This window comes from Palaemon carinicauda, chromosome 17, assembly GCF_036898095.1.
Source record: "Palaemon carinicauda isolate YSFRI2023 chromosome 17, ASM3689809v2, whole genome shotgun sequence".
Lineage (NCBI taxonomy): Eukaryota > Metazoa > Arthropoda > Malacostraca > Decapoda > Palaemonidae > Palaemon > Palaemon carinicauda.
Window position 1 is genome coordinate 69,048,205 of NC_090741.1, and position 22,687 is coordinate 69,070,891.

A 22,687-nucleotide genomic window follows, 5' to 3' on the forward strand; every position below is an offset into this window, starting at 1 on the left:
ACCAGAAAGGGTTCCTTTTATGGTTAAATTGTATTCCTTTTCAGTTGAAGCATAAACTCTCTGAGCAAAATCTCTAAGCTGAGTATAGTTATTCCAGGTCAAATCTGATCTGTCACCCTTCCAAAAATGATAGGCCTCCTGCTTCTCCAAATAAGCACGTCTACAATCATCATTGAACCACGGTTTGTCCTTCACTCAGTACCCTAGCTCACGAGAAGAGATACAGCTATCAATTATATTCACTTGATTCTCATTCAAAGGGACAACAGGATCTACACTACTAAATAATTGTGACCAATTCAAGCACAAAAGATCATGCAAGATCCCATTCCAGTTTGCTTGAGATTTCATATAAATTTTACAAGAATATGATACATCAGGGACAGCCAGCTCAGTCTTCACTACTAATGAAATCAAGGCATGATCAGATGTCCCGACTGGAGAAATAACCTTACTAATTATAACGCTAGGGGAGTCAATGTATACGAGGTCCAAGCAATTACCAAACCAGTGAGTAGCTTCACTTATGATTTGCTCACAGCCTGATTCAGAGGCAAAGTCTAAAGCTCTTAAGCCATGGCAATCGGTAAGAGAGATAGAACTTAACCACTCCCTAAGGTGAGCATTGAAATCACCAACAAAGAGAAAAAAAGCTTTTCTATCATCTTCTTGTATCTTAGCCATAATAATAAGACAATCGAGGATGGAATCATCCATGTCTGGATTCCGGTAGATCGAACACAAATAAAAGTTGTTATGCCGGCCACAAACTTTTATTACCTGAATCTTATGACATCCACATTCATAGCTGGACTTATGAGAAGCAGGGTACTCAGTCCTAATATACACCGCCATTCCCCTGGCCCTAAGAAAGGCATTACGTTTCAACATTATTGGCTTCTTAAAACAACTTATAAGGAGCTCAGATGAGTGCCTCATTTTAGAAACCAAAGTTTCTGAGCACAAAAGAATATCATAATATCTGGACGCAACAGTGAGGTCTTAAATATTTGCATGAAGACCACGAATATTGCAATACAGTAGACGACATTGACGAAATCTAGGACGTACTGGTCCCGGATTTCGCTCAATGTCTCCAAACAGCATAAGAATTAATGGTAATAAAAAAAAAGAGACATCATACTTAAAAACTAGATTAACAAGAATTATAACAAAAATAATATGTACAGAAATATATATAAAGTGATTGATCAAACCCGTAGACTATAGAAAAAAAGTATGAAAACTAGTCAACATGGAGGAGTCGATACACCATGCAAGGCTAAATACCCTCCAGGATAGCCACTTCAACAGAAGGAAGGACAGTAAGGATGGTTTTGAGAAGAAAAAGAATCAGATAAGGAAAAGACATCTTGATAAACCACCAGGCATCCATGGCCCTTCTATTAAGCCTGCCCAACACACCATTCCAAAAAAACAAGAAGAGAAAAAAATAAGATAGCATAGTGTCTCTGAGTGTACCCTCAAGCAAGAGAACTCTAACCCAAGACAAGTGGAAGACCATGGTACAAAGGCTATGGCACTACCCAAGACTTGAGAACAATGGTTTAATTTTGGAGTGTCCTTCTCCTAGAAGAGCTGCTTACCATAGCTGAAGAGTGTCCCCTTCTCTTAGCAAGAGGAAAGTATACTGAACAATTACAGTACAGTAATTAAACCCCTGGGTGAAGAAGTGTTTGGTAATCTCACTGTTGTTAGGTGTGAGGAAAGACAAGAATCTGTAAAGAATAGGCCAGACTATTCAGTAGATGTTTTGGCAAAGAAAAAATAAGCCGTAACCAGAAAAAGGGATCCAATGCATAACTGTCTGACCAGTCAAAGGATCCAATAACTCTCTAGTGGTAGTATCTCAATGGGCAGCTGGTGCCCTGGCCAACCTACTACCTATGCAATATAGTAGAAGAGAGAGAAAAATCTGGGTTTTTTTACCTTTAAGGTCGAGGAGCTTGCTTTGTATATATCAGCTATGTAACTTGAAGGTAAGGTTTGATCATATCAGCTATGAAACTTGAAGGTAAGGTTTGTACATATCAGCCATGTAACGAAGGCAACGGTCAATGAAATACTGTAAAATCCATTTTTCATATAAGCATTTATGTTTCAGAGATACTAAGAAACATCCATACCTGCTCTCTATCTTGAAGGTTACTGAAATAAAGTATATCTTTATCATTAATTGTCACCTTCCCAGAACCCCGTCCATATACTGTGACAGTGGCGGTGGCTGTTTTTCTTCTTCCAGTTTCTGTCATGTATGGAACACCTTCAGCAGTGTACATAACCTTTAGGGAAAAAATGTCAAAAGTGTATTTTTTTTTTTTCATCAACTATTAACTTTCCCATCCTCACAAAAATCTAAGGTTATATCTCTACATATTTTGTGGAAAACATTTGCAAACACTGGCCAACTTCAAACTGTCACCTTTCCCAACTAACAAAATTCATACATATGCTCACACTTAATCCAAGTTAATAATTACTTTGCACAAGAAAAGTTACGTCAAAAAATCAATTCTTCTACAGGCTACCCATATAAAATAAATTCATATAGTACTACAACCTTATTTTCTAGATGAGCAATGGCAGAAAAAAGTATACTAGCATTATTCTTTAGCATTATCTTTATAGATTTATTCAAGTCCTCTCTCAATAATTATTATTGTACTGTATTTCTGAGTAATTATTAATATTATTAGCCAAGCTACAATCCTAGTTGGAAAAACAGGATACTATAAGTCAAAGGGCTCCAATATTGCAAAATAGCTGTGAGTTAAGGAAACAAAGACTGTAGTACAGAAACACTAGGTACAAAAAAGAAACTTCAAAATCATTAAATAATCTTCTCCAATAACACTTCATTGTTGAAGTTTTCAATTAAAAATGTTAGTCTCATTACTCAGGTTTTTTACCATTTGATCAACAGTACTACACTTTATGCCAAGATAATCATATGATTCTTTATCAAATCTATGCCCCATCTACATATCTTGCTATTGTTCTACATTCAATTTTTTTTTTTATTGCTGCCATTATTTCTCTATATAAGATTATTCTTTTTTTCTCTGTTTTCCACACTGGGATGCTTTCTCTATTGTCTCATAGCATTCTGCATTTCCAACTAGGATGCAGTTTATTTATCATAATAATAAATGCATTTTCTCTTCAAGCATGGAAAATTTATAGTACTGCACTAGAAAGTAACTAAACATGTACCGGATAGTAAGACTTAATCAGAATATCGAATCCCCTACCTTTGGAATCTCCTGCAATAACTTTACTATGGGTTTATTCTTTCTGAAATCCATGATGAAATCTTTAGCTCTATACGAAAGAGGATGTGCAGCTAGACGATTCATTGACTTGATGAAAAATTCATACTGAAATGACAATACATAATAGTTTATTGTAAAACATTCATCAGCATATCAGTTTGGAATACCCTCTTTTTTATTATGCAATAATAGAATACCTGACACCTTGAAATCCTAAGATGGTTTAATTAACGAAGTATGGATAAAAATCTCAAAACAGGAAAGCCAAAGATATGTTCATTGGAAAGATATCAAAACTTTAAAGATAATGCAAAATGTTATTTTCCTTAGTAAAATAAATTTTTGAATATACTTACCCGATGATCATGTAGCTGTCAACTCTGTTGCCCGACAGAAAAAATCTAAGGTCGGGATACGCCAGCGATCGCTATACAGGTGGGGGTGTACAACAACAGCGCCATCTGTCGAGCAGGTACTCAAGTACTTCTTGTCAACAAGAACTCAATTTTCTCCTCGGTCCACTGGTTCTCTATGGGGAGGAAGGGAGGGTCCTTAAATTCATGATCATCGGGTAAGTATATTCAAAAATTTATTTTACTAAGGAAAATAACATTTTTCAATATTAATCTTACCCGATGATCATGTAGCTGATTCACACCCAGGGGGGTGGGTGGAGACCAGCATACATGTTAACATTAGAAGCTAAGTATCCCGTATTTCATTTTATCAGTTATTCAAAATAACAAACATAAAATAAATAAGTACCTGGTAAGGAAGTCGACTTGAACCATTACTCTGCCTTTTTTAAGTACGTCTTCCTTACTGAGCCTAGCGATCCTCTTAGGATGCTGAGCGACTCCTAGGTGCTGAAGTATAAAGGGCTGCAACCCATACTAAAGGACCTCATCACAACCTCTAATCTAGGCGCTTCTCAAGAAAGAATTTGACCACCCGCCAAATCAACCAGGATGCGGAAGGCTTCTTAGCCTTCCGTACAACCCAAAAACAACAATAAAAAGCATTTCAAGAGAAAGATTAAAAAAGGTTATGGGATTAAGGGAATGTAGTGGCTGAGCCCTCACCTACTACTGCACTCGCTGCTACGAATGGTCCCAGGGTGTAGCAGTTCTCGTAAAGAGACTGGACATCTTTGAGGTAAAATGATGGGAACACTGACTTGCTTCTCCAATAGGTTGCATCCATAACACTCTGCAGAGAACGGTTCTGTTTGAAGGCCACTGAAGTAGCGACAGCTCTAACTTCATGTGTCCTTACCTTCAGCAAAGCAAGGTCTTCTTCCTTCAGATGAGAATGGGCCTCTCTAATCAAAAGCCTGATGTAATAAGAAACTGCGTTCTTAGACATCGGTAAAGCAGGTTTCTTGATAGAACACCATAAAGCTTCTGATTGTCCTTGTAATGGCTTTGTACGTCTTAAATAGTACTTAAGTGCTCTTACTGGGCAAAGTACTCTCTCTAGTTCGTTCCCAACCAAGTTGGACAGGCTTGGGATCTCGAACGACTTGGGCCAAGGACGAGAAGGAAGCTCGTTTTTAGCTAAAAAACCAAGCTGCAAGGAACATGTAGCCGTTTCAGATGTAAAACCTATGTTCCTGCTGAAGGCGTGAATCTCACTGACTCTTTTAGCTGTTGCTAAGCAAACGAGGAAAAGAGTCTTCAATGTGAGATCCTTAAAAGAGGCTGATTGAAGCGGTTCGAACCTTGCTGACATCAGGAACTTCAAAACCACGTCTAGGTTCCAGCCTGGTGTGGCCAACCGACGCTCCTTTGAGGTCTCAAAAGACCTAAGGAGGTCCTGTAGATCTTTGTTGGAGGAAAGATCTAAGCCTCTGTGGCGGAAAACCGCTGCCAACATACTTCTGTAACCCTTGATCGTAGGAGCTGATAGGGATCTTACGTTCCTTAGATGTAGAAGGAAGTCAGCTATCTGCGTTACAGAGGTACTGGTTGAGGATACTGCATTCGCCTTGCACCAGCTTCGGAAGACTTCCCATTTAGACTGGTAGACTCTGAGAGTGGATGTCCTCCTTGCTCTGGCAATCGCTCTGGCTGCCTCCTTCGAAAAGCCTCTAGCTCTTGAGTCTTTCGATAGTCTGAAGGCAGTCAGACGAAGAGCGTGGAGGCTTGGGTGTACCTTCTTTACGTGCGGCTGACGCAGAAGGTCCACTCTTAGAGGAAGAGTCCTGGGAACGTCCACTAGCCATTGCAGTACCTCGGTGAACCATTCTCTCGCGGGCCAGAGGGGAGCAACCAACGTCAACCGTGTCCCTTCGTGAGAGGCGAACTTCTGAAGTACCCTGTTGACAATCTTGAATGGAGGGAACGCATACAGGTCGAGATGGGACCAGTCCAGAAGAAAGGCATCCACGTGAACTGCTGCTGGGTCTGGAATCGGAGAACAATACATCGGGAGCCTCTTGGTCATCGAGGTAGCGAATAGATCTATGGTGGGCTGGCCCCACAGGGCCCATAGTCTGCTGCAAACATTCTTGTGAAGGGTCCACTCTGTGGGGATGACTTGACCCTTCCGGCTGAGGCGATCTGCCATGACATTCATGTCGCCCTGAATGAACCTCGTTACCAGCGAAATCTTTCGATCTTTTGACCAAGTGAGGAGGTCCCTTGCGATCTCGAACAACTTCCTCGAATGAGTCCCTCCTTGCTTGGAGATGTACGCCAAGGCTGTGGTGTTGTCGGAGTTCACCTCCACCACCTTGCTTAGATGGAGGGACTTGAAGTTTATCAAGGCCAGATGAACTGCCAATAGCTCCTTGCAGTTGATGTGAAGTGTTCTTTGCTCCTGATTCCATGTGCCCGAGCATTCCTGTCCGTCCAGTGTCGCACCCCAGCCCGTGTCCGATGCGTCCGAGAAGAGACGGTGGTTGGGGGTCTGAACAGCCAAAGGTAGACCTTCCTTGAGAAGAATGCTGTTCTTCCACCACGTCAGTGAAGACCTCATCTCTTCGGAAATGGGCACTGAGACTGCTTCTAGCGTCATGTCCCTTCTCCAGTGAGCAGCTAGATGAAACTGAAGGGGGCGGAGGTGGAGTCTGCCTAACTCGATGAACAGGGCCAGTGATGAAAGCGTCCCTGTTAGACTCATCCACTGCCTGACTGAACATCGGTTCCTTCTCAGCATGCTCTGGATGCATTCTAGGGCTTGACTGATCCTGGGGGCCGACGGAAAAGCCCGAAAAGCTCGACTCTGAATCTCCATACCTAGATAGACAATGGTTTGAGATGGGAGGAGCTGGGACTTCTCTATATTGACCAGGAGACCCAATTCCTTGGTCAGATCCATAGTCCATCTGAGATTCTCCAGACAGCGACGACTTGACGAAGCTCTTAAAAGCCAGTCGTCCAAATAGAGGGAGGCTCTGATGTCTGCCAAGTGAAGGAATTTGGCAACATTCCTCATCAGTTTCGTAAACACAAGAGGTGCCGTGCTTAGGCCAAAGCACAGGGCTTGGAACTGGTACACGACCTTTCCAAAGACGAACTTTAGGAAAGGTTGGGAGTCTGGATGGACGGGAACATGAAAGTATACGTCTTTCAGGTCCAACGAGACCATCCAGTCTTCCTTCCTGACCGCTGCTAGGACCGACTTCGTCGTCTCCATTGTGAACGTCTGCTTGGAGACAAAAGCGTTGAGAGCACTGACGTCCAGCACCGGTCTCCAACCTCCTGTCTTCTTCGCTACCAGGAAGAGACGGTTGTAGAAGCCCGGGGATTGATGGTCCCGGACTATGACTACCGCTCCCTTTTGTAGCAAGAGCGACACCTCTTGTTGCAACGCTAGCCTCTTGTCCTTCTCCTTGTAGTTGGGAGAGAGGTTGATGGGAGATGTTGCTAAAGGGGGACTGCGGCAGAACGGAATCCTGTACCCCTCCCTTAGCAACTTCACAGACTGAGCGTCTGCACCTCTGTTCTCCCAAGCCTGCCAGAAGTTCTTGAGCCTGGCTCCCACTGCTGTCTGGAGAGGTAGGCAGTCAGATTCTGCCTTTTGAGGACTTGGAACCCTTCTTCGATTTGCCACGATGACTGTCGGCACGGGTACCTCCTCTGCTGGAGGTTCTGCCACGAAAGGGCGGGATGAACCTACACGCTGGTGTGTCCATCCTAGGTCTAGGCACGGAAGGTAAAGCTTTAGCCTTACGTGCGGAGGACGCCACCAGGTCATGGGTGTCCTTCTGGATCAACGAGGCAGCCATCCCCTTGACCAGCTCTTCCGGAAAGAGACACTTGGAAAGCGGAGCAAACAACAACTCCGACTTCTGGCATGGAGTGATCCCAGCAGATAAGAAGGAGCAAAGATGGTCTCTCTTCTTAAGCACTCCCGACACGTACGAAGCCGCAAGCTCACCAGACCCATCCCGAATGGCCTTATCCATGCTAGACATGATAAGCATGGCCGAGTCCTTATCCGAAGGGGAAGTCTTTCTGCTTAACGCTCCCAAACACCAATCGAGGAAGTTGAAGATCTCAAAAGCACGAAAGACTCCCTTCAACAGATGATCCATGTCAGAAAAGGACCAGCAAATCTTAGATCGTCTCATAGCAAGCCTGCGGGGAGAGTCAACCAGACTTGAGAAATCGCCCTGGGCAGAGGCAGGAACTCCCAAGCCGGGTTCCTCTCCCGTGGCATACCAGACGCTAGATTTGGAAGCAAGCTTGGTAGGCGGAAAGATGAAAGCAGTCTTTCCTAGCTGCTTCTTGGACTGCAACCACTCTCCCATAACCCTCAACGCTCTCTTGGATGAGCGTGCGAGAACGAGTTTGGTGAAGGCAGGAGCTGCTGACTGCATGCCTAACGCAAACTCGGATGGAGGAGAGCGAGGTGTTGCAGACACAAACTGTTCCGGATACAAGTCCCTGAACAGGGCAAGGACTTTCCTAAAGTCTAAGGAGGGAGGCGTAGACTTGGGTTCTTCTAAGTCGGAGTGCGGATCGTCCAAATGTGCAGCTTCGTCGTCATCAGATACTCCATCATCCGAAAGTTGAGGAGGAAGTGGCAAAGGTGGAGCAGACTGCTGAATGGCTGAATCCGGCAGCACGGGTGCATGCGTAGCTGCTGCGGATCCAACATCATGCCGCTGCTGGTCAGTCTGCGAGCTGACAACAACAAAAGCGGAGTGTTGGTGCGTGGGAGGGACTGCCGTGGGTTGCGGAGCATGCCGCAATGCGTCAAAACACGGCAGCTCGACAGCACCTTCCCACTGCTGATGCGGAAGCTCACGCATGTCAACGGAGGGTGCAGCATGAACATGCGTCTGGCAGGGTCGACTGCACACCGGTGGTGGAGCTCTCACAGGTGGAGTGTGGGAGCAGGCAGCCGCAGTATCTGCTGAGCGCACAACCGTGGCAGGTTGTAGGTTAACAGGTGCAGTGTCAACCTTCTCAGCACGATACTCCTGCATGAAAGAAGCAAGCTGAGACTGCATAGTCTGCAGCATGGACCACTTAGGGTCTACCGTGGTTGGTGCGGCAACAGACGGAGTAGTAGCCTGTTGCGGAACCACTCTACCTCTCTTGGGAGGTGTGCAGTCATCGGAAGACTGCGGCGAGTCCGAACTGACCCAGTGGCTACACCTGGGCCGTTGGACTCGCTCGGAAGGGACCTTACGCTTGAGAGGTCGTGAGACCTTGGTCCAACGTTTCTTCCTCGAAACTTCTTCCACAGACGAGGAATGACAGGGCTCATTCGTCTGTTTGTGGATGGGACGATCTCTGACAGATACGTCCGCAACCACTGAGGGTACATCCGTACGCTGATCAAGGCCTGTCGAACCCTTTGGTCCTTCGACATTGCTTCTCCCCTGGGCTTGGGAGCTTGCAAGAGGTCCCGGACTGGGAGGACGACTGGCACGTACAGATGCACCCTCATGCGCAACACTGACACTGACACTTTTCACTTCACTTGCACTCACTACACTTCCCACTGCACTTCGCGCTTTCAACTCTTTGACATCGGCCAAAAGTTGATTACGGTCATTAGCTAATGACTCCACTCTGTCACCAAGAGCCTGAATGGCACGCATCATATCCGCCATGGAGGGCTGAGCACTAGTAGCAGGGTCGGGAGTCACCACTACAGGGGAAGGAGTAGGTTGAGGGGCATGGGGAGAGGAAAAATCAAAAGAGCGAGAAGAACTCCTCCTGATCCTATCCTTCTCTAGCCTACGTGCATTCTTTAGGAATTCGTTAAAATCGAATTCCGAAAGCCCAGCGCATTCCTCACATCGATCTTCCAATTGACAGGATTTACCCCTACAATTGGAACAAACGGTGTGAGGATCTATGGAGGCCTTCGGAAGCAGCCTAGAACAAGCCCTAACACTACACTGCCTGTACTTAGGGACTTGTGAATGGTCAGACATCTTGAATTCCAGAAATAGTCAGGGGGGAAATCCAAAAACTAGCAAAGTTTATAAACAATTAATCCAAATCTAATCCAAAAGCTATATAAGCTAATGATAAAGGTTCCTGAATAGCGAAGGCTAAAATCTAGAGCGAATACATCACCAAAATCGTGAAAAACAACTCCAGAACAACAGCGTATCCAAGTAGGTCTTGCCGGTGGCACGACAGAGGAAAAATTGAGTTCTTGTTGACAAGAAGTACTTGAGTACCTGCTCGACAGATGGCGCTGTTGATGTACACCCCCACCTGTATAGCGATCGCTGGTGTATCCCGACCTTAGATTTTTTCTGTCGGGCAACAGAGTTGACAGCTACATGATCATTGGGTAAGATTAATATTGAAAAAGCTATAATCAGTGTCATACAAATTGGTATATAGTTTCAAATGCGGAGAATAAATTCATGCAGCAACAATCATGAAATGTGTCTAATACTATTCATAGGTCATGAAACATCTTTTAACGTTGTCCCTCACATTTATCAATTGCATAATGCTTCTCCTCATATTTCAGCCAGCTTATCCAAACTAATGAGTCAAAAGGTGCTTACTGTATATAAGAAAGTGGGGTTATGACTACAGTACTGTATTATGTAGGTCAACTACAGTACTGAGTACATCTCAAGAAGAATAATGACATACCAACAGTTTAAGAAGTTGGACAGCAAGAAATAGAAAGAATAAAACTAACAATAAAAACAAAAGCAGAAACCAATGCATCGGGGGGCTAGTGGGGGTCTAAAATTACTCGTACCACCTACTAATTGCTGCCAAGACACTGTAGATGATAGCATACGCCATACACACTGAGAAATCTACACATCTATCCATGTTTTGGTTATTTTTTTCTAGCCATGTCACCCTCTCTGATTACTTAAACAGACCAACAAAACTAACAACTACCAATCAATGACATCCTCCCACTAGATAGGATGGGGTAGACAAAAGTGTTGCAGTCAATTACAATTCAGACGAAAGATGAAATTTGGCTGCTCCTTATTCAAATTCACGGGTGTCTTTGAAAGCTCTTGAGTTTATGCACAACTCCTCTTCAATATTGAAGAATAACTCAAACAGAAGAAGCATATTCCTTGATAGATACTACTGTACTGTACTTCACTCAAGGGGTTGGATCTTGGCTTGACTCCTTAATGTTGCAAACAAAAGCTGTAAGTCTGCTGAAGCAGCAACATTATGCTCGCTGATTATCAAGTTGCCCTATAATGAAACCCAGTTTTGTTTCTGCATAGTACATAGTACAGTCAATTATTGTTATCAATGTGTTTGGTGTTCGCTAAACTTGACAACAAATTTCTAAACCATGAAAAATCACCAAAAAACGAGAGTCAATAGGAAAAATTTAGAGTTAGAAGTTATCAAATACAGCATAATATTAAAAAGCACAGTCAAAACATGACATTTACCACTAAAAATTGGCAAATGACATTGTAATTTACATTACAGTATCAAAAATCCCGAAAGGAGAGTCAAAATGATATTTTAATTATAAAATAAATTTTTGAATATACTTACCCGGTGAATATAAAATAGCCGCAACTCTGCGGCTCGACAGAAAACACACTCAAAAAACTCGCGAGCGATCGCTATGAAGGTTGCGGGTGTGCCCACCAGCGCCAACTGTCGGCCAGATACCACTCTTGCATGTAAACAAACCCTTCAATTCTTCTCGTCCCGCTGCGTCTCTATTGGGGATGAAGGGAGGGTCTTTAATTTATATATTCACCGGGTAAGTATATTCAAAAATTTATTTTATAATTAAAATATCATTTTTAAATATTTAACTTAGCCGGTGAATATATAATAGCTGATTCACACCCAAGGCGGTGGGTAGAGACCAGAGTTAATTAAGTTTACAGCGTATAAGCTAAGAGTTTTTTTGACAGTTATCAATATAACAAAACCAAAATATATAGGTACCTGGTAAGGAAGTTGACTTAGACGATTACTCTGCCTTGTAAGTCTGTCTTCCTCACGGAGCCCAGCGATCCTCTTAGGATGCTGACAGACTCCCAGGAGCTGAAGTATCAAGGGCTGCAACCCATACAACAGGACCTCATCAAACCCCTAATCTGGGCGCTCTCAAGAAATGACTTTGACCACCCGCCAAATCAACCAGGATGCGAAAGGCTTCTTAGCCTTCCGAACAACCCATAAAACAATATTAAAATCATTTCAAGAGACAGATTAAAAAGGATATTGGAATTAGGGAAGTGTAGTGGTAGAACCCTCACCCACTACTGCACTCGCTGCAACGAATGGACCCAGTGTGTAGCAGTCCTCGTAAAGAGTCTGGACATCTTTTAAGTAAAATGACGCGAACACTGACTTGCTTCTCCAAAGAGTCGCGTCCATAATACTTAGCAGAGATTTATTTTGCTTGAAGGCCACGGAGGTTGCTATAGCTCTAACTTCGTGCGTCTTAACCTTAAGCAAACATCGGTCTTTCTCATTCAAGTGAGAATGAGCTTCTCGTATTAAAAAAATCTGATAAAATATGACAAAGAATTCTTTGACATAGGCAATGAAGGTTTCTTAACTGAGCACCATAATGCCTCAGATTTCCCTCGTAATGACTTAGTACGAGCTAAATCGAACTTAAGAGCTCTAACAGGACATAATACTCTTTCCAGTTCGTTGCCTACGATCTCTGATAAGCAAGGAATATCAAAAGATTTAGGCCAAGGACAAGAAGGCAGTTCATTTATTGGCCAGGAAACCAAGTTGAAGTGAACAAGTGGCTTTTTCTGTAGAAAAAACCGATGTTCTTACTGAAGGCATGAAGTTCACTGACCCTTTTAGCCGAAGCCAAGCACACTAGAAAAAGTGTCTTGAGGGTGAGATCCTTCAGGGAGGCTGAATGGAATGGCTCAAACCTGTCTGACATGAGGAACCTTATGACCACGTCTAAGTTCCATCCAGGAGTTGCCAAACGACGTTCCTTAGAGGTCTCGAAAGACTTAAGGAGATCTTGGAGATCTTTATTGTTGGAAAGATCTAAGCCTCTATGTCGAAAGACCGAAGCCAACATGCTCCTGTAGCCCTTAATCGTGGGAGCTGAAAGGGAGCGAACCTTTCTCAGATGTAAAAGAAAATCTGCGATTTGGGCTACAGAGGTACTGGACGAGGACACAGATGCTGACTTGCACCAGTCTCAAAAGACTTCCCACTTCGACTGGTATACTCTAATGGTAGAAGCTCTCCTCGCTCTTGCAATCGCACTGGCTGTCTCCTTCGAAAAGCCTCGAGTTCTTGAGAGTCTTTCGATAGTCTGAAGGAAGTCAGACGAAGAGCGGGGAGGCTTTGATGGACATTCTTTACGTGGGGCTGACGTAACAGATCTACCCTTAGAGGAAGACTTCTTGGAAAGTCTACCAGCCATTGAAGTACCTTGGTGAACCACTCTCTCGCGGGCCAGAGGGTAGTAACCAACGTCAACCTTGTCCCTTCGTGAGAGGCGAACTTCTGCAGTACCTTGTTGACTATCTTGAATGGTGGGAATGCATATAAGTCCAGAAAAGACCAATCCAGTAGAAACGCGTCTATGTGGATTGCTTCTGTATCTAGGACTGGAGAGCAATAGATTGGTAACCTTTTGGTCAACGAGGAGGCAAAGAGGTCTATGGTGGGTTGACCCCAAGTAGCCCAAAGACTCTTGCCCACGTCCTTGTGGAGGGTCCATTCCGTGGGTATCACCTGACCCCTCCGACTGAGACAGTCTGCCAAGACGTTCAAGTCCCCCTGGATGAATCTCGTCAACAGGGAGATGCCTCGATTTCTTGACCATAAGAGAAGGTCCCTTGCGATCTCGAGCAGCATGAAGGAGTGCGTGCCTCCTTGCTTGGAGATGTACGCCAAAGTTGTGGTGTTGACCTCTACCACTTAGTTTCGAAGAAGCTTTCGAATATCATCAAGGCCAAGTGGACTGCTAATAGCTCCTTGCCGTTGATGTGCATGCTCTTCTGACTTGAAGTCCACAGACCCGAGCATTCCCGACCGTCCAGGGTCGCACCCCAACCCAAATCCGACGCGTCTGAGAACAACACGTGGTTTGGGTTCTTGACTGCTAGGGAAAGTCCCTCTCTCAGACTGATATTGCTGTCCCACCATTTCAGGCATGCCTTTACTGGTTCGGAGACTGGGAATGATACCGTCTCTAACGTCTTGTCCTAGTTCCAGTGAGAGGCTAGATGGAACCGGAGAGGCAGAAGGTGTAGTCTCCCTCGTGAGACAAACTGCTCCAGGGATGAGAGAGTCCCTACGAGACTGTTCCAACTCCTGACTGAACAACGTTTTCTTTTCAGCATTAGTTGGACTTCGAGCAGGGCTTGTTCTATTCGGTGGCAGACGGAAAAGCCCGAAAAAAAACTAGACTGCGAATCTCCATCCCCAAATATAGAATAATCTGGGATGGGATCAGTTGGGACTTTTAGGTTGACCAAAAGTCCCAACTCCCTGGCTAGACTCAACGTCCAATATAGATCCTGCAGACAGCGAAGACTGGACGATGCTCTGAGAAGTCAGTCGTCCAAGTACAGGGAGGCTCGGATCCCCGATAGATGGAGGGATTTTGCCACATTCCTCATGAGCCTCGTAAACACGAGAGGCGCAGGACTGAGGCCAAAGCACAGGGCTCGAAACTGGTACCCCACATTCCTGTAAACAAACCTCAGAAACGGTTGGGAATCCGGGTGTATAGGAATGTGGAAGTATGCCTCCTGAAGGTCGAGAGAGACCATCCAGTCGCCTTCCATAAATGCTGTCAAGACAGCCTGGTAGACTTCATCGTGAAGTTTGTCTTGACAATGAACACATTGAGCGCACTTGCCTCTTACGTACTCCTGCAGTGAACATGGCTGCCAGATCATTGGAGCCATCCCTGAGGGACTTGTTCCTGCAGAGAACGTGGCTGTCAGATCATTGGAGCCATCCCTGAAAGTCTTGTTTATGCATGACATAATTGTACAGCAAAACTTCAAACGCTCGAAAATAGCTCTGAAGTCGACCATAAAATCTTGGAGCGTCTCATGGCCAGGCGCCAGGGAGAGTCTATGAGGTTTGAGAAGTCTATCTGGGCAGAGACAGGAACTCCCAAGCCGAGAACTTCTATCGTGTCATATCAGACTCTCGCTCTATAAGCCAGCTTAAAAGTAGGGAAAGCAAAGGCTGTCTCCCCCAAACTCCTCCTGGTGATAAACCAGTCGCCTAGCAAACGTAAAGCTCTCTTAGAAGAGCGAGAGAGCACTAGCTTATAAAACAACGGCTTCGAAGTAGCTAGGCCTAGTGTAAACTCTGACGCTTAGGCGAACGAGGAGCAGCAGTTACAAAAAGATCCGGACAAAGATCCTTAAAAATCAGTATGATTTATTTAAAGTCCATAGAGGGCTAAGCAGCTTTAGGCTCCTCTCCGTCTGACAGAGTCCTCAAGGGAATATCAGTAGGAGGGGGAACAGCAACTTCCTCATCTAAAGGAACCTTGTCTGACAATAGCCGAGTCTCAAGCAAGGGAGAGACCTACCATGGTGGCAATGCTTTACAAGCAGAGTCCACACGCACTGGTGCATTAGTAGCGGACCAGGACGCAACGTCATGTAACTGCTTGACAGTCTGTGAACTGTCAACAACAACAGGTGCGTGAGGACGCACAGCGTCCACTCGAGACTGCTTTGACCGCCTAGTCTGAGCAGTCAAAACAACTCTAGAATGCGGAGGTTGACGCTCAGCGTCAAAACAAGTCAACTCCGATGGTTGGCGAACGTCCTGAACGTCAACAGGAGCATCAGCAAGTGGCCTAACGTCCAAATGCGGCTGAAAATCCACACGAGACCGCATCGAGTGTGGTTCTAAACAACCTGACTGACGTGACTTGGCTACGCCAACATCAACAGGACGCACAAAGGAACGTTTGGGTGGCTGAAGGCCAGGATCTCGATGAGATAAACGGCTAGGCTCAACGGACTTATCGGCAGAATAGTCTTCCATAAGGGAGGCAAGCTTATTCTGCATGTCTTGCCGTACAACCCATTTAGGATCAACGGGAATGGTTGCGGTAAGAGACGAGGGTAACGTCTGTGACTGCAAAACCTTGCCTACAAAAAGACTCTCGGAGCCTGTGTTACGCTTTTGTTTAGGCGGCGAGCAGTCTTCCGATGACTGCATAGGGTCAGAGCTGTCCTAATAGTTAAAACCAGGACGCTGGACCTGTCCTGAAAGGACTGACTTTCGCTTAAAGGGCCTCGAAACTTTGTTCCACGGTTTCTTATGCGAAAAGCCTTCAGATGACGAGGAGAAAATCGTGTCTCTCGCCTTATGGTAGGGGTGATCTTGGTGAGATACGCCTGATACCATAGAGGGAACGTCTGTTCGCTGATCAAGGCCTCTCGAACCCATAAGTCGTATGACATTACTTCTCCCCTGGGCTTGGGAGCTTGCAAGAGGTCCCGGACTAGGCGAACGACAGGCACGAACAGACGAACCCTCGGTCGCAACACTGATAACACTTTGCGCAATATCACTTTATCACTACGATTTTCTGTTTGGCACTTATTTCACTGAAATCGAATTTTTTAACAATTCACATTAGGTATGAATAAAACTGATTTCTACCTGAAGCACGCAATTCTACCCTCATCAAAAGGTTATAATTGAGAAATCAGTCGTATAATGTAAGCACATTAATACAAGCAAAAAACAGTAAACATATTTTAAGATAAAAAGATCAGTGGCTGGGAAAGAGACTAAACACTAGTTCATTCAAAACTACGTTTTCAATCTCTCACCGTACAGTGCCTTGGGAAGAGAATAAAAACTAAAAACGTTTTATCCTTTCTCCCCGTACAGAGACTAGGGACGAGAGTAACTCGAGAACAACGTTACTCGCTTGGGACGAGAATAAAGATCGGAACGTTCTCTCTCCTCTCTCTCTCTCCGTCTCTATCTCTCTCTCTCTCTCTCTCTTGATTTCGCACCGAAGAGAAGAGCCCACTTACGTTTCGTCAAAAAACAGGTTATTTGACCAAAGGAAAAAACTGAAAGGATTTTCAATTAAAAAGTTCCTATAAAATAGAATTTAAAACATTTAAGCTTTGAAAGAAGAATGAACAAAACGTCAGAATCGATTTACTCTTTCTGCAAAGTGAAACCGTGATACTCTCTCTCTCTATCGTAACGATAGAGCGCAAACTGCGTAGCATAAATAAACTAAACGTTAGTTCATCTTTGAAACAGTACGAAGACTATTCAAAGAAAATCTTTCATAAAATATCTACTAAAAAATATTCATTTAATAAGTTTTAAATCATTAGCTCTGTAAAAGTTATTTACGATTGAAAGGGCTCAACGTTGTTTAACTTCGGTTTCCAAGTTAGGACCGCCTACTATCAGGAAAGGTCGCATATAAACAAATCATTAAAATTTATCTTGATGTTTATTATAAATGGAAAGCTAATCGAAGAGGCCTAATAAAGGCGGGTGAGATATAAAATATATAGAGGAAAATCTATAATTAATTCATAACGTGATAAGATAATTGCTAAAAGCCTAAACACACTTCCGTACTAAGGGAAGGGTCGGCCATTTAAAAGTCAAGGAAAGTCCAAAAAACAATCCAAAGTCATCAAAAATTAAATCTATCCAAAAACGAGTTCAAGATTTAAGTTGTAGATAAAACACCTGCACAGCGAAAGCTCAAACCAAAATGAAGTACTTCACCAAATATGTTGAGAAAACTCCAGGTTCTACAGCGAGTATGAATACGTCTTGTCGTCAACGTCGACAGAGAAGAATTGAAGGGTTTGTTTACATGCAAGAGTGGTATCTGGCCGACAGTTGGCGCTGGTGGGCACACTCGCAACCTTCATAGCGATCGCTCGCGAGTTTTTTGAGTGTGTTTTCTGTCTAGCCGCAGAGTTGCAGCTATTATATATTCACCGGCTAAGTTGAATATTTAAAAATGTGAAATTTAGTTATAAATTGCAAAACACAGTACAGCCTAATGTTTACAATTAAAATTAGCAAATAATACTGTACTGTATAAGTTAGGACATTTTATAAGAGATACTTGGTTAATTAGTTGTAAGCATATTCCCAATAACGTCCCCTTGAGATCAGCTAACAACAAACCAAAATAGAAGGAACAATTAAAATGCACCTTAAATTTATAATAGAAAAGCACAAAAATGCTTAAATAAAGCTCGGGTAACATAAAAAACCGTAACTTTTTTAAATTTCTTTCTGTACGTATGTTATTTTGTCAACTAAAACTAAAGATCAGCTGAGGAAATTGAATGCTCTGTTAACCCCAGCCTACTATCAAACATAGATTTAAACAAAGGATGAATTTATTTTGTGTGTGGTATTCAATTGACACTTTTTAAGGAATTTTTGTTTCTTCTATTGGGACCTGAGAGAGAGAGAGAGAGAGAGAGAGAGAGAGAGAGAGAGAGAGAGAGAGAGAGAGAGAGAGAGAGAGAGAGAGAGAGATATTCACGTCTAAGTGATAACTAATAATAATAGCTAATAAACAAACTGTATGAAAATATGGTCGGCTATAACATATTGATGTTGATGTAATATTCATTATGAAGACGTTTTGAATAATTTAAGAAATATAAACAGTTATCTGTTGCTTAAATGTTCACATATTCTCGACAGCTGCATTTTGAGATCAGAATATATCCAAGAGTAAAAAAAAATAGGCAGTAATTGTTGATTGTTAAAATGTACACAAAATTGGAAGCAAAGGTACAAAAATGTTTTGATGAAGCACAATAAACTTTTTAAAAATAATTATCTTTTAACATTTGATAATGTTGTCTGCTAAAACTAGAGACCAGTTGACAAAATCAAATGCCTTGTTTTAGTATAGATATTTATTTTGTGTTGTATTTAACTGACACTTTTCTAAATAACAAATATTGTTGTTTCTTCTTCTATATATGTATTGTATGGCATGCGAGTGAGAGAGAAGGAGAAGAAAGAGAGATATGCTGATGAAATTGAATAGTTTGTGTTAGATTGTTTCTTATACATACATACATGCATACATATACCAAGGCACTTCGCCCAATTTTGGGGGTAGCCAATATCAAACAAATGAAACAAAAAAGGGGACCTCTCCTCTCTACGTTCCTCCCAGCCTGACAAGGGACTCAACCGAGTTCGGCTGGTACTGCTACGATGCCACAGCCTACCCTCCCCCGTTATCCACCACAGATGAAGCTTTATAACGCTGAATCCCCTACTGCTGCTTCCTCCGCAGTCATCCAAGGCACCGCAGGATGCAGCAGGGCCTACCGGAACTGCGTCACAATCGCTCGTCATTCATTCCTATTTCTAGCACGCTCTTGCCTCTCTCACATCTATCCTCCTATCACCCAGCGCTTTCTTCACTCCATCCATCAACCCAAACCTTGGCCTTCCTCTTGTACTTCTCCCATCAACTCTTGCATTCATCACCTTCTTTAGCAGACAGCCATTTTCCATTCTCTCAACATGGCCAAACCACCTCAACACATTCATATCCACTCTAGCTGCTAACTCATTTCTTACACCCATTCTCACCCTCACTACTTCGTTCCTAACCCTATCTACTCGAGATACACCACCCATACTCCTTAGACACTTCATCTCAAACACATTCAATTTCTGTCTCTCCGTCACTTTCATTCCCCACAACTCCGATCCATACATCACAGTTGCTACAATCACTTTCTCATACAGAACTCTCTTTACATTCATGCCCAACCCTCTATTTTTTACTACTCCCTTAACTGCCCCTAAAACTTTGCATCCTTCATTCACTCTCTGACGTACATCTGCTTCCACTCCACCATTTGCTGCAACAAAAGACCCCAAGTACTTAAACTGATCCATCTCCTCAAATAACTCTCCAGTGAACATGACATTCAACCTTGCACCACCTTCCCTTCTCGTACATCTCATAACCTTACTCTTACCCGCATTAACTCTCAACTTCTTTCTCTCACACACCCTTCCAAATTCTGTCACTAATCGGCCAAGCTTCTCTTCTGCGTCTGCTACCAGTACAGTATCATCCGCAAACAACAACTGATTTCCCTCTCATTCATGGTCATTCTCGTCTACCAGTTTCAATCCTCATCCAAGCACTCAAGCATTCACCTCTCTCACCACTCCATCAACATACAAGTTAAACAACCACGGCGACATCACACATCACTCTCTCAGCCCCAGTCTCACTGGAAACCTATCGCTCACTTCATTTCCTGTCCTAACACATGCTTTACTATCTTTGTAGAAACTTTTCACTGCTTGCAACAACCTTCCACCAACTCCATATAACCTCATCACATTCCACATTGCTTCCCTATCAACTCTATCATACGCTTTCTCCAGATCAATAAACGCAACATACACCTCCTTACCTTTTGCTAAATATTTCTCGCATATCTGCCTAACTGTAAAAATCTGATTCATACAACCCCTACCTCTTCTAAAACCACCCTGTACTTCTAAGATTGCATTCTCTGTTTTATCCTTAATCCTATTAAACAGAACTCTACCATACACTTTTCCAACTACACTCAACAAACTAATACCTCTTGAATTACAACACTCATGCACATCTCCCTTACCCTTATATTGTGGTACAATACACACACAAACTCAATCTACTGGTACCATTGACAACACAAAACACATATTAAACAATCTCACCAACCATTCAAGTACAGTCACACATCCTTCCTTCAACATCTCAGCTCTCACACCATCCATACCAGATGCTTTTCTTACTCTCGTTTCATCTAGTGCTCTCCTCACTTCCTCTCTTGTAATCTCTCTCTCATTCTCATCTCCCATCACTGGCATCTCAACACCTGCAACAACAATTATATCTGCATTCCTATTATCCTCAACATTCAGTAAACTTTCAAAATATTCCGCACACCTTTTCCTTGCCTCCTCTCCTTTTAACAGCCTTCCATTTCCATCTTTCACTGTCACTTCAATTCTTGAACCGGCCTTCCTTACTCTCTTCATTTCCTTCCGAAACTCCTTATTCTCTTCATATGAATGACCCAATCCCTGGCCCCACCTCAGGTCAGCTGCCCTCTTTGACTCATTTACCTTGCGCTTTACTTCCACATTTTTCTCTTTATATTTTTCATACTTCTCTACACTATTACTCTGCAGCCATTCTTCAAAAGCCCTCTTTTTCTCTTCCACTTTTACCTTCACTCCTTCATTCCACCATTCACTGCCCTTCCTCATGCTGCCTCCAACAAACTTCTTGCCACACACACATCACATGACTACAGAAATTCCTCACTACAGTGCATAATATATTGTTAATTTAATTCTAATACTCAGGGTTAATAAATATAATAGTGCATAGTTAATACTACAAATTTTAAAAACAATTTGTATTTTTCCTAGCTATATAAACTAGAGTCATTTAAATGGGTTACTCCTCGTTCCATTTTCTACGACCAGACAAGAACAGGGGTTGGGTTGCATCATGATTGGTTACCTAAAAACTCCACTGCTGGGCAGTGTTGTGTGTTGTTATGCGGTAGGCCTCACTCTATTCTGGTGGGGGGAGGGGGGGGGGTTGAGGCTGGACCTTTGCTTAAATGACTCAGGTTTGTATAGCTAGGAAAAATAAAAAAAAATAAAAATTATTTTTAGTTTATTCCTATGCAGATTCAAACTTCTGAGTCATCTAAATGGGAGTCTTCCTTGGATGGGGAAGTCTCCATTAAGAGGCATTCACTCTCTTTCACAGTTACAAGTATATAAAGCAATTCGCAGGCAAGGTGGCTCACCTAGGCCATCCGAGTGACGTAATAGGCTCATGATCTTGATGAAATGTGATGCTCTAAACCAGACATCGAAAACTCAAGGCGGCTAAATCAGCTGAGCTTGTGCCTGCTCGCGCAGTGAGGTTTTCTGGAGTCATTGATAGTAATAACAGGCTTATCATATGATAGTTCCACTTTAAGGATAACTGGTGGTTCTAACTTGATAGGCACAATAGACTTCCTTCCTCTCCCTTACAACACTCAATGAATGGAGAGAAGAGGAGGCAGAGAAAGAAGAGGGATGGAGTCATACTCCTGGCATACAAGTTTCTACCTCTAGCAGTTGGCAAGGGAATGACAGGGAGTTTTCTTTTCAAACTCAACCTGTGAGAGGAGAAAGATTTCTCTGAGGCAGGCGACATAAGGCGCCTCCTACGAGGACCATGTCTACAGCGTCTAATTACTGTAACCCATCTCTTGTAGATGGGGATGTCACTGAAGGAAAAGTGGGGAAACAATTCCAGTGCCCTTTTCCTATCCTGACCCTGAAAAGACTATTCACCTGAAAAATAATGTTTCTGTTGTCCCAAAGAAAGTGTGAAATTTGTAGCATTACGAACATTAGACAAGGTACTTATTTGAGTACAATGTGATAAAGCAACAGGTTTGTCCTTTGAATAACCAATGGTTGTTGGGGATTGTAAGCCAAAGCTAGCCGATACTGAGCCAAAGCTGATGATGGAACACTACCACGATGGGGTTCCATTCATATACGAGCTTCGGTCGTGGCAGGACGATCAGAATATGCATAATCATGTGACATAGTATCATAGCCATCATGCAGAGAAATATCATCACGTATTGAAATGATGGCGCGTTCAGTGAAGACATCAGGCTTGGGCACAATAGCACGTACAGATTTGTTTGCACAGGAACACGTCCAGGCTGTGTCAAATATGGTTAACAGACGTGGGATTAGCGTTTGTGTTGTAGTTACTATCAACTACTGAGCAATTTGCTTGAACGGAGAAGACACAATACGTTTAGAGAAACTTGGTCTGGCCAAAATTGCGGTTATGGACACAGCCGAAGCAGTCCAACTATCCTCAATACATTGTATTGTAATGGAGAGTTCTAGGATAAGTCCAGAGAACTCATA

General features: G+C 43.2%; 1 protein-coding gene across 1 annotated transcript in view; it reads right to left on the bottom strand.

The window, feature by feature from the left end:
- Positions 1–22,687, bottom strand: part of LOC137656852 (small ribosomal subunit protein uS9m-like) — a 104,661-nt gene that overhangs the window by 29,644 nt on the left and 52,330 nt on the right. The window contains exons 7-8 of the mRNA XM_068391208.1: positions 3,273–3,398; positions 2,148–2,303 (exon numbers count right to left, since the gene is read on the bottom strand). Of these exons, the coding sequence (XP_068247309.1) occupies positions 2,148–2,303; positions 3,273–3,398 (282 nt within the window). The remainder of the gene's footprint in view (positions 1–2,147; positions 2,304–3,272; positions 3,399–22,687) is intronic.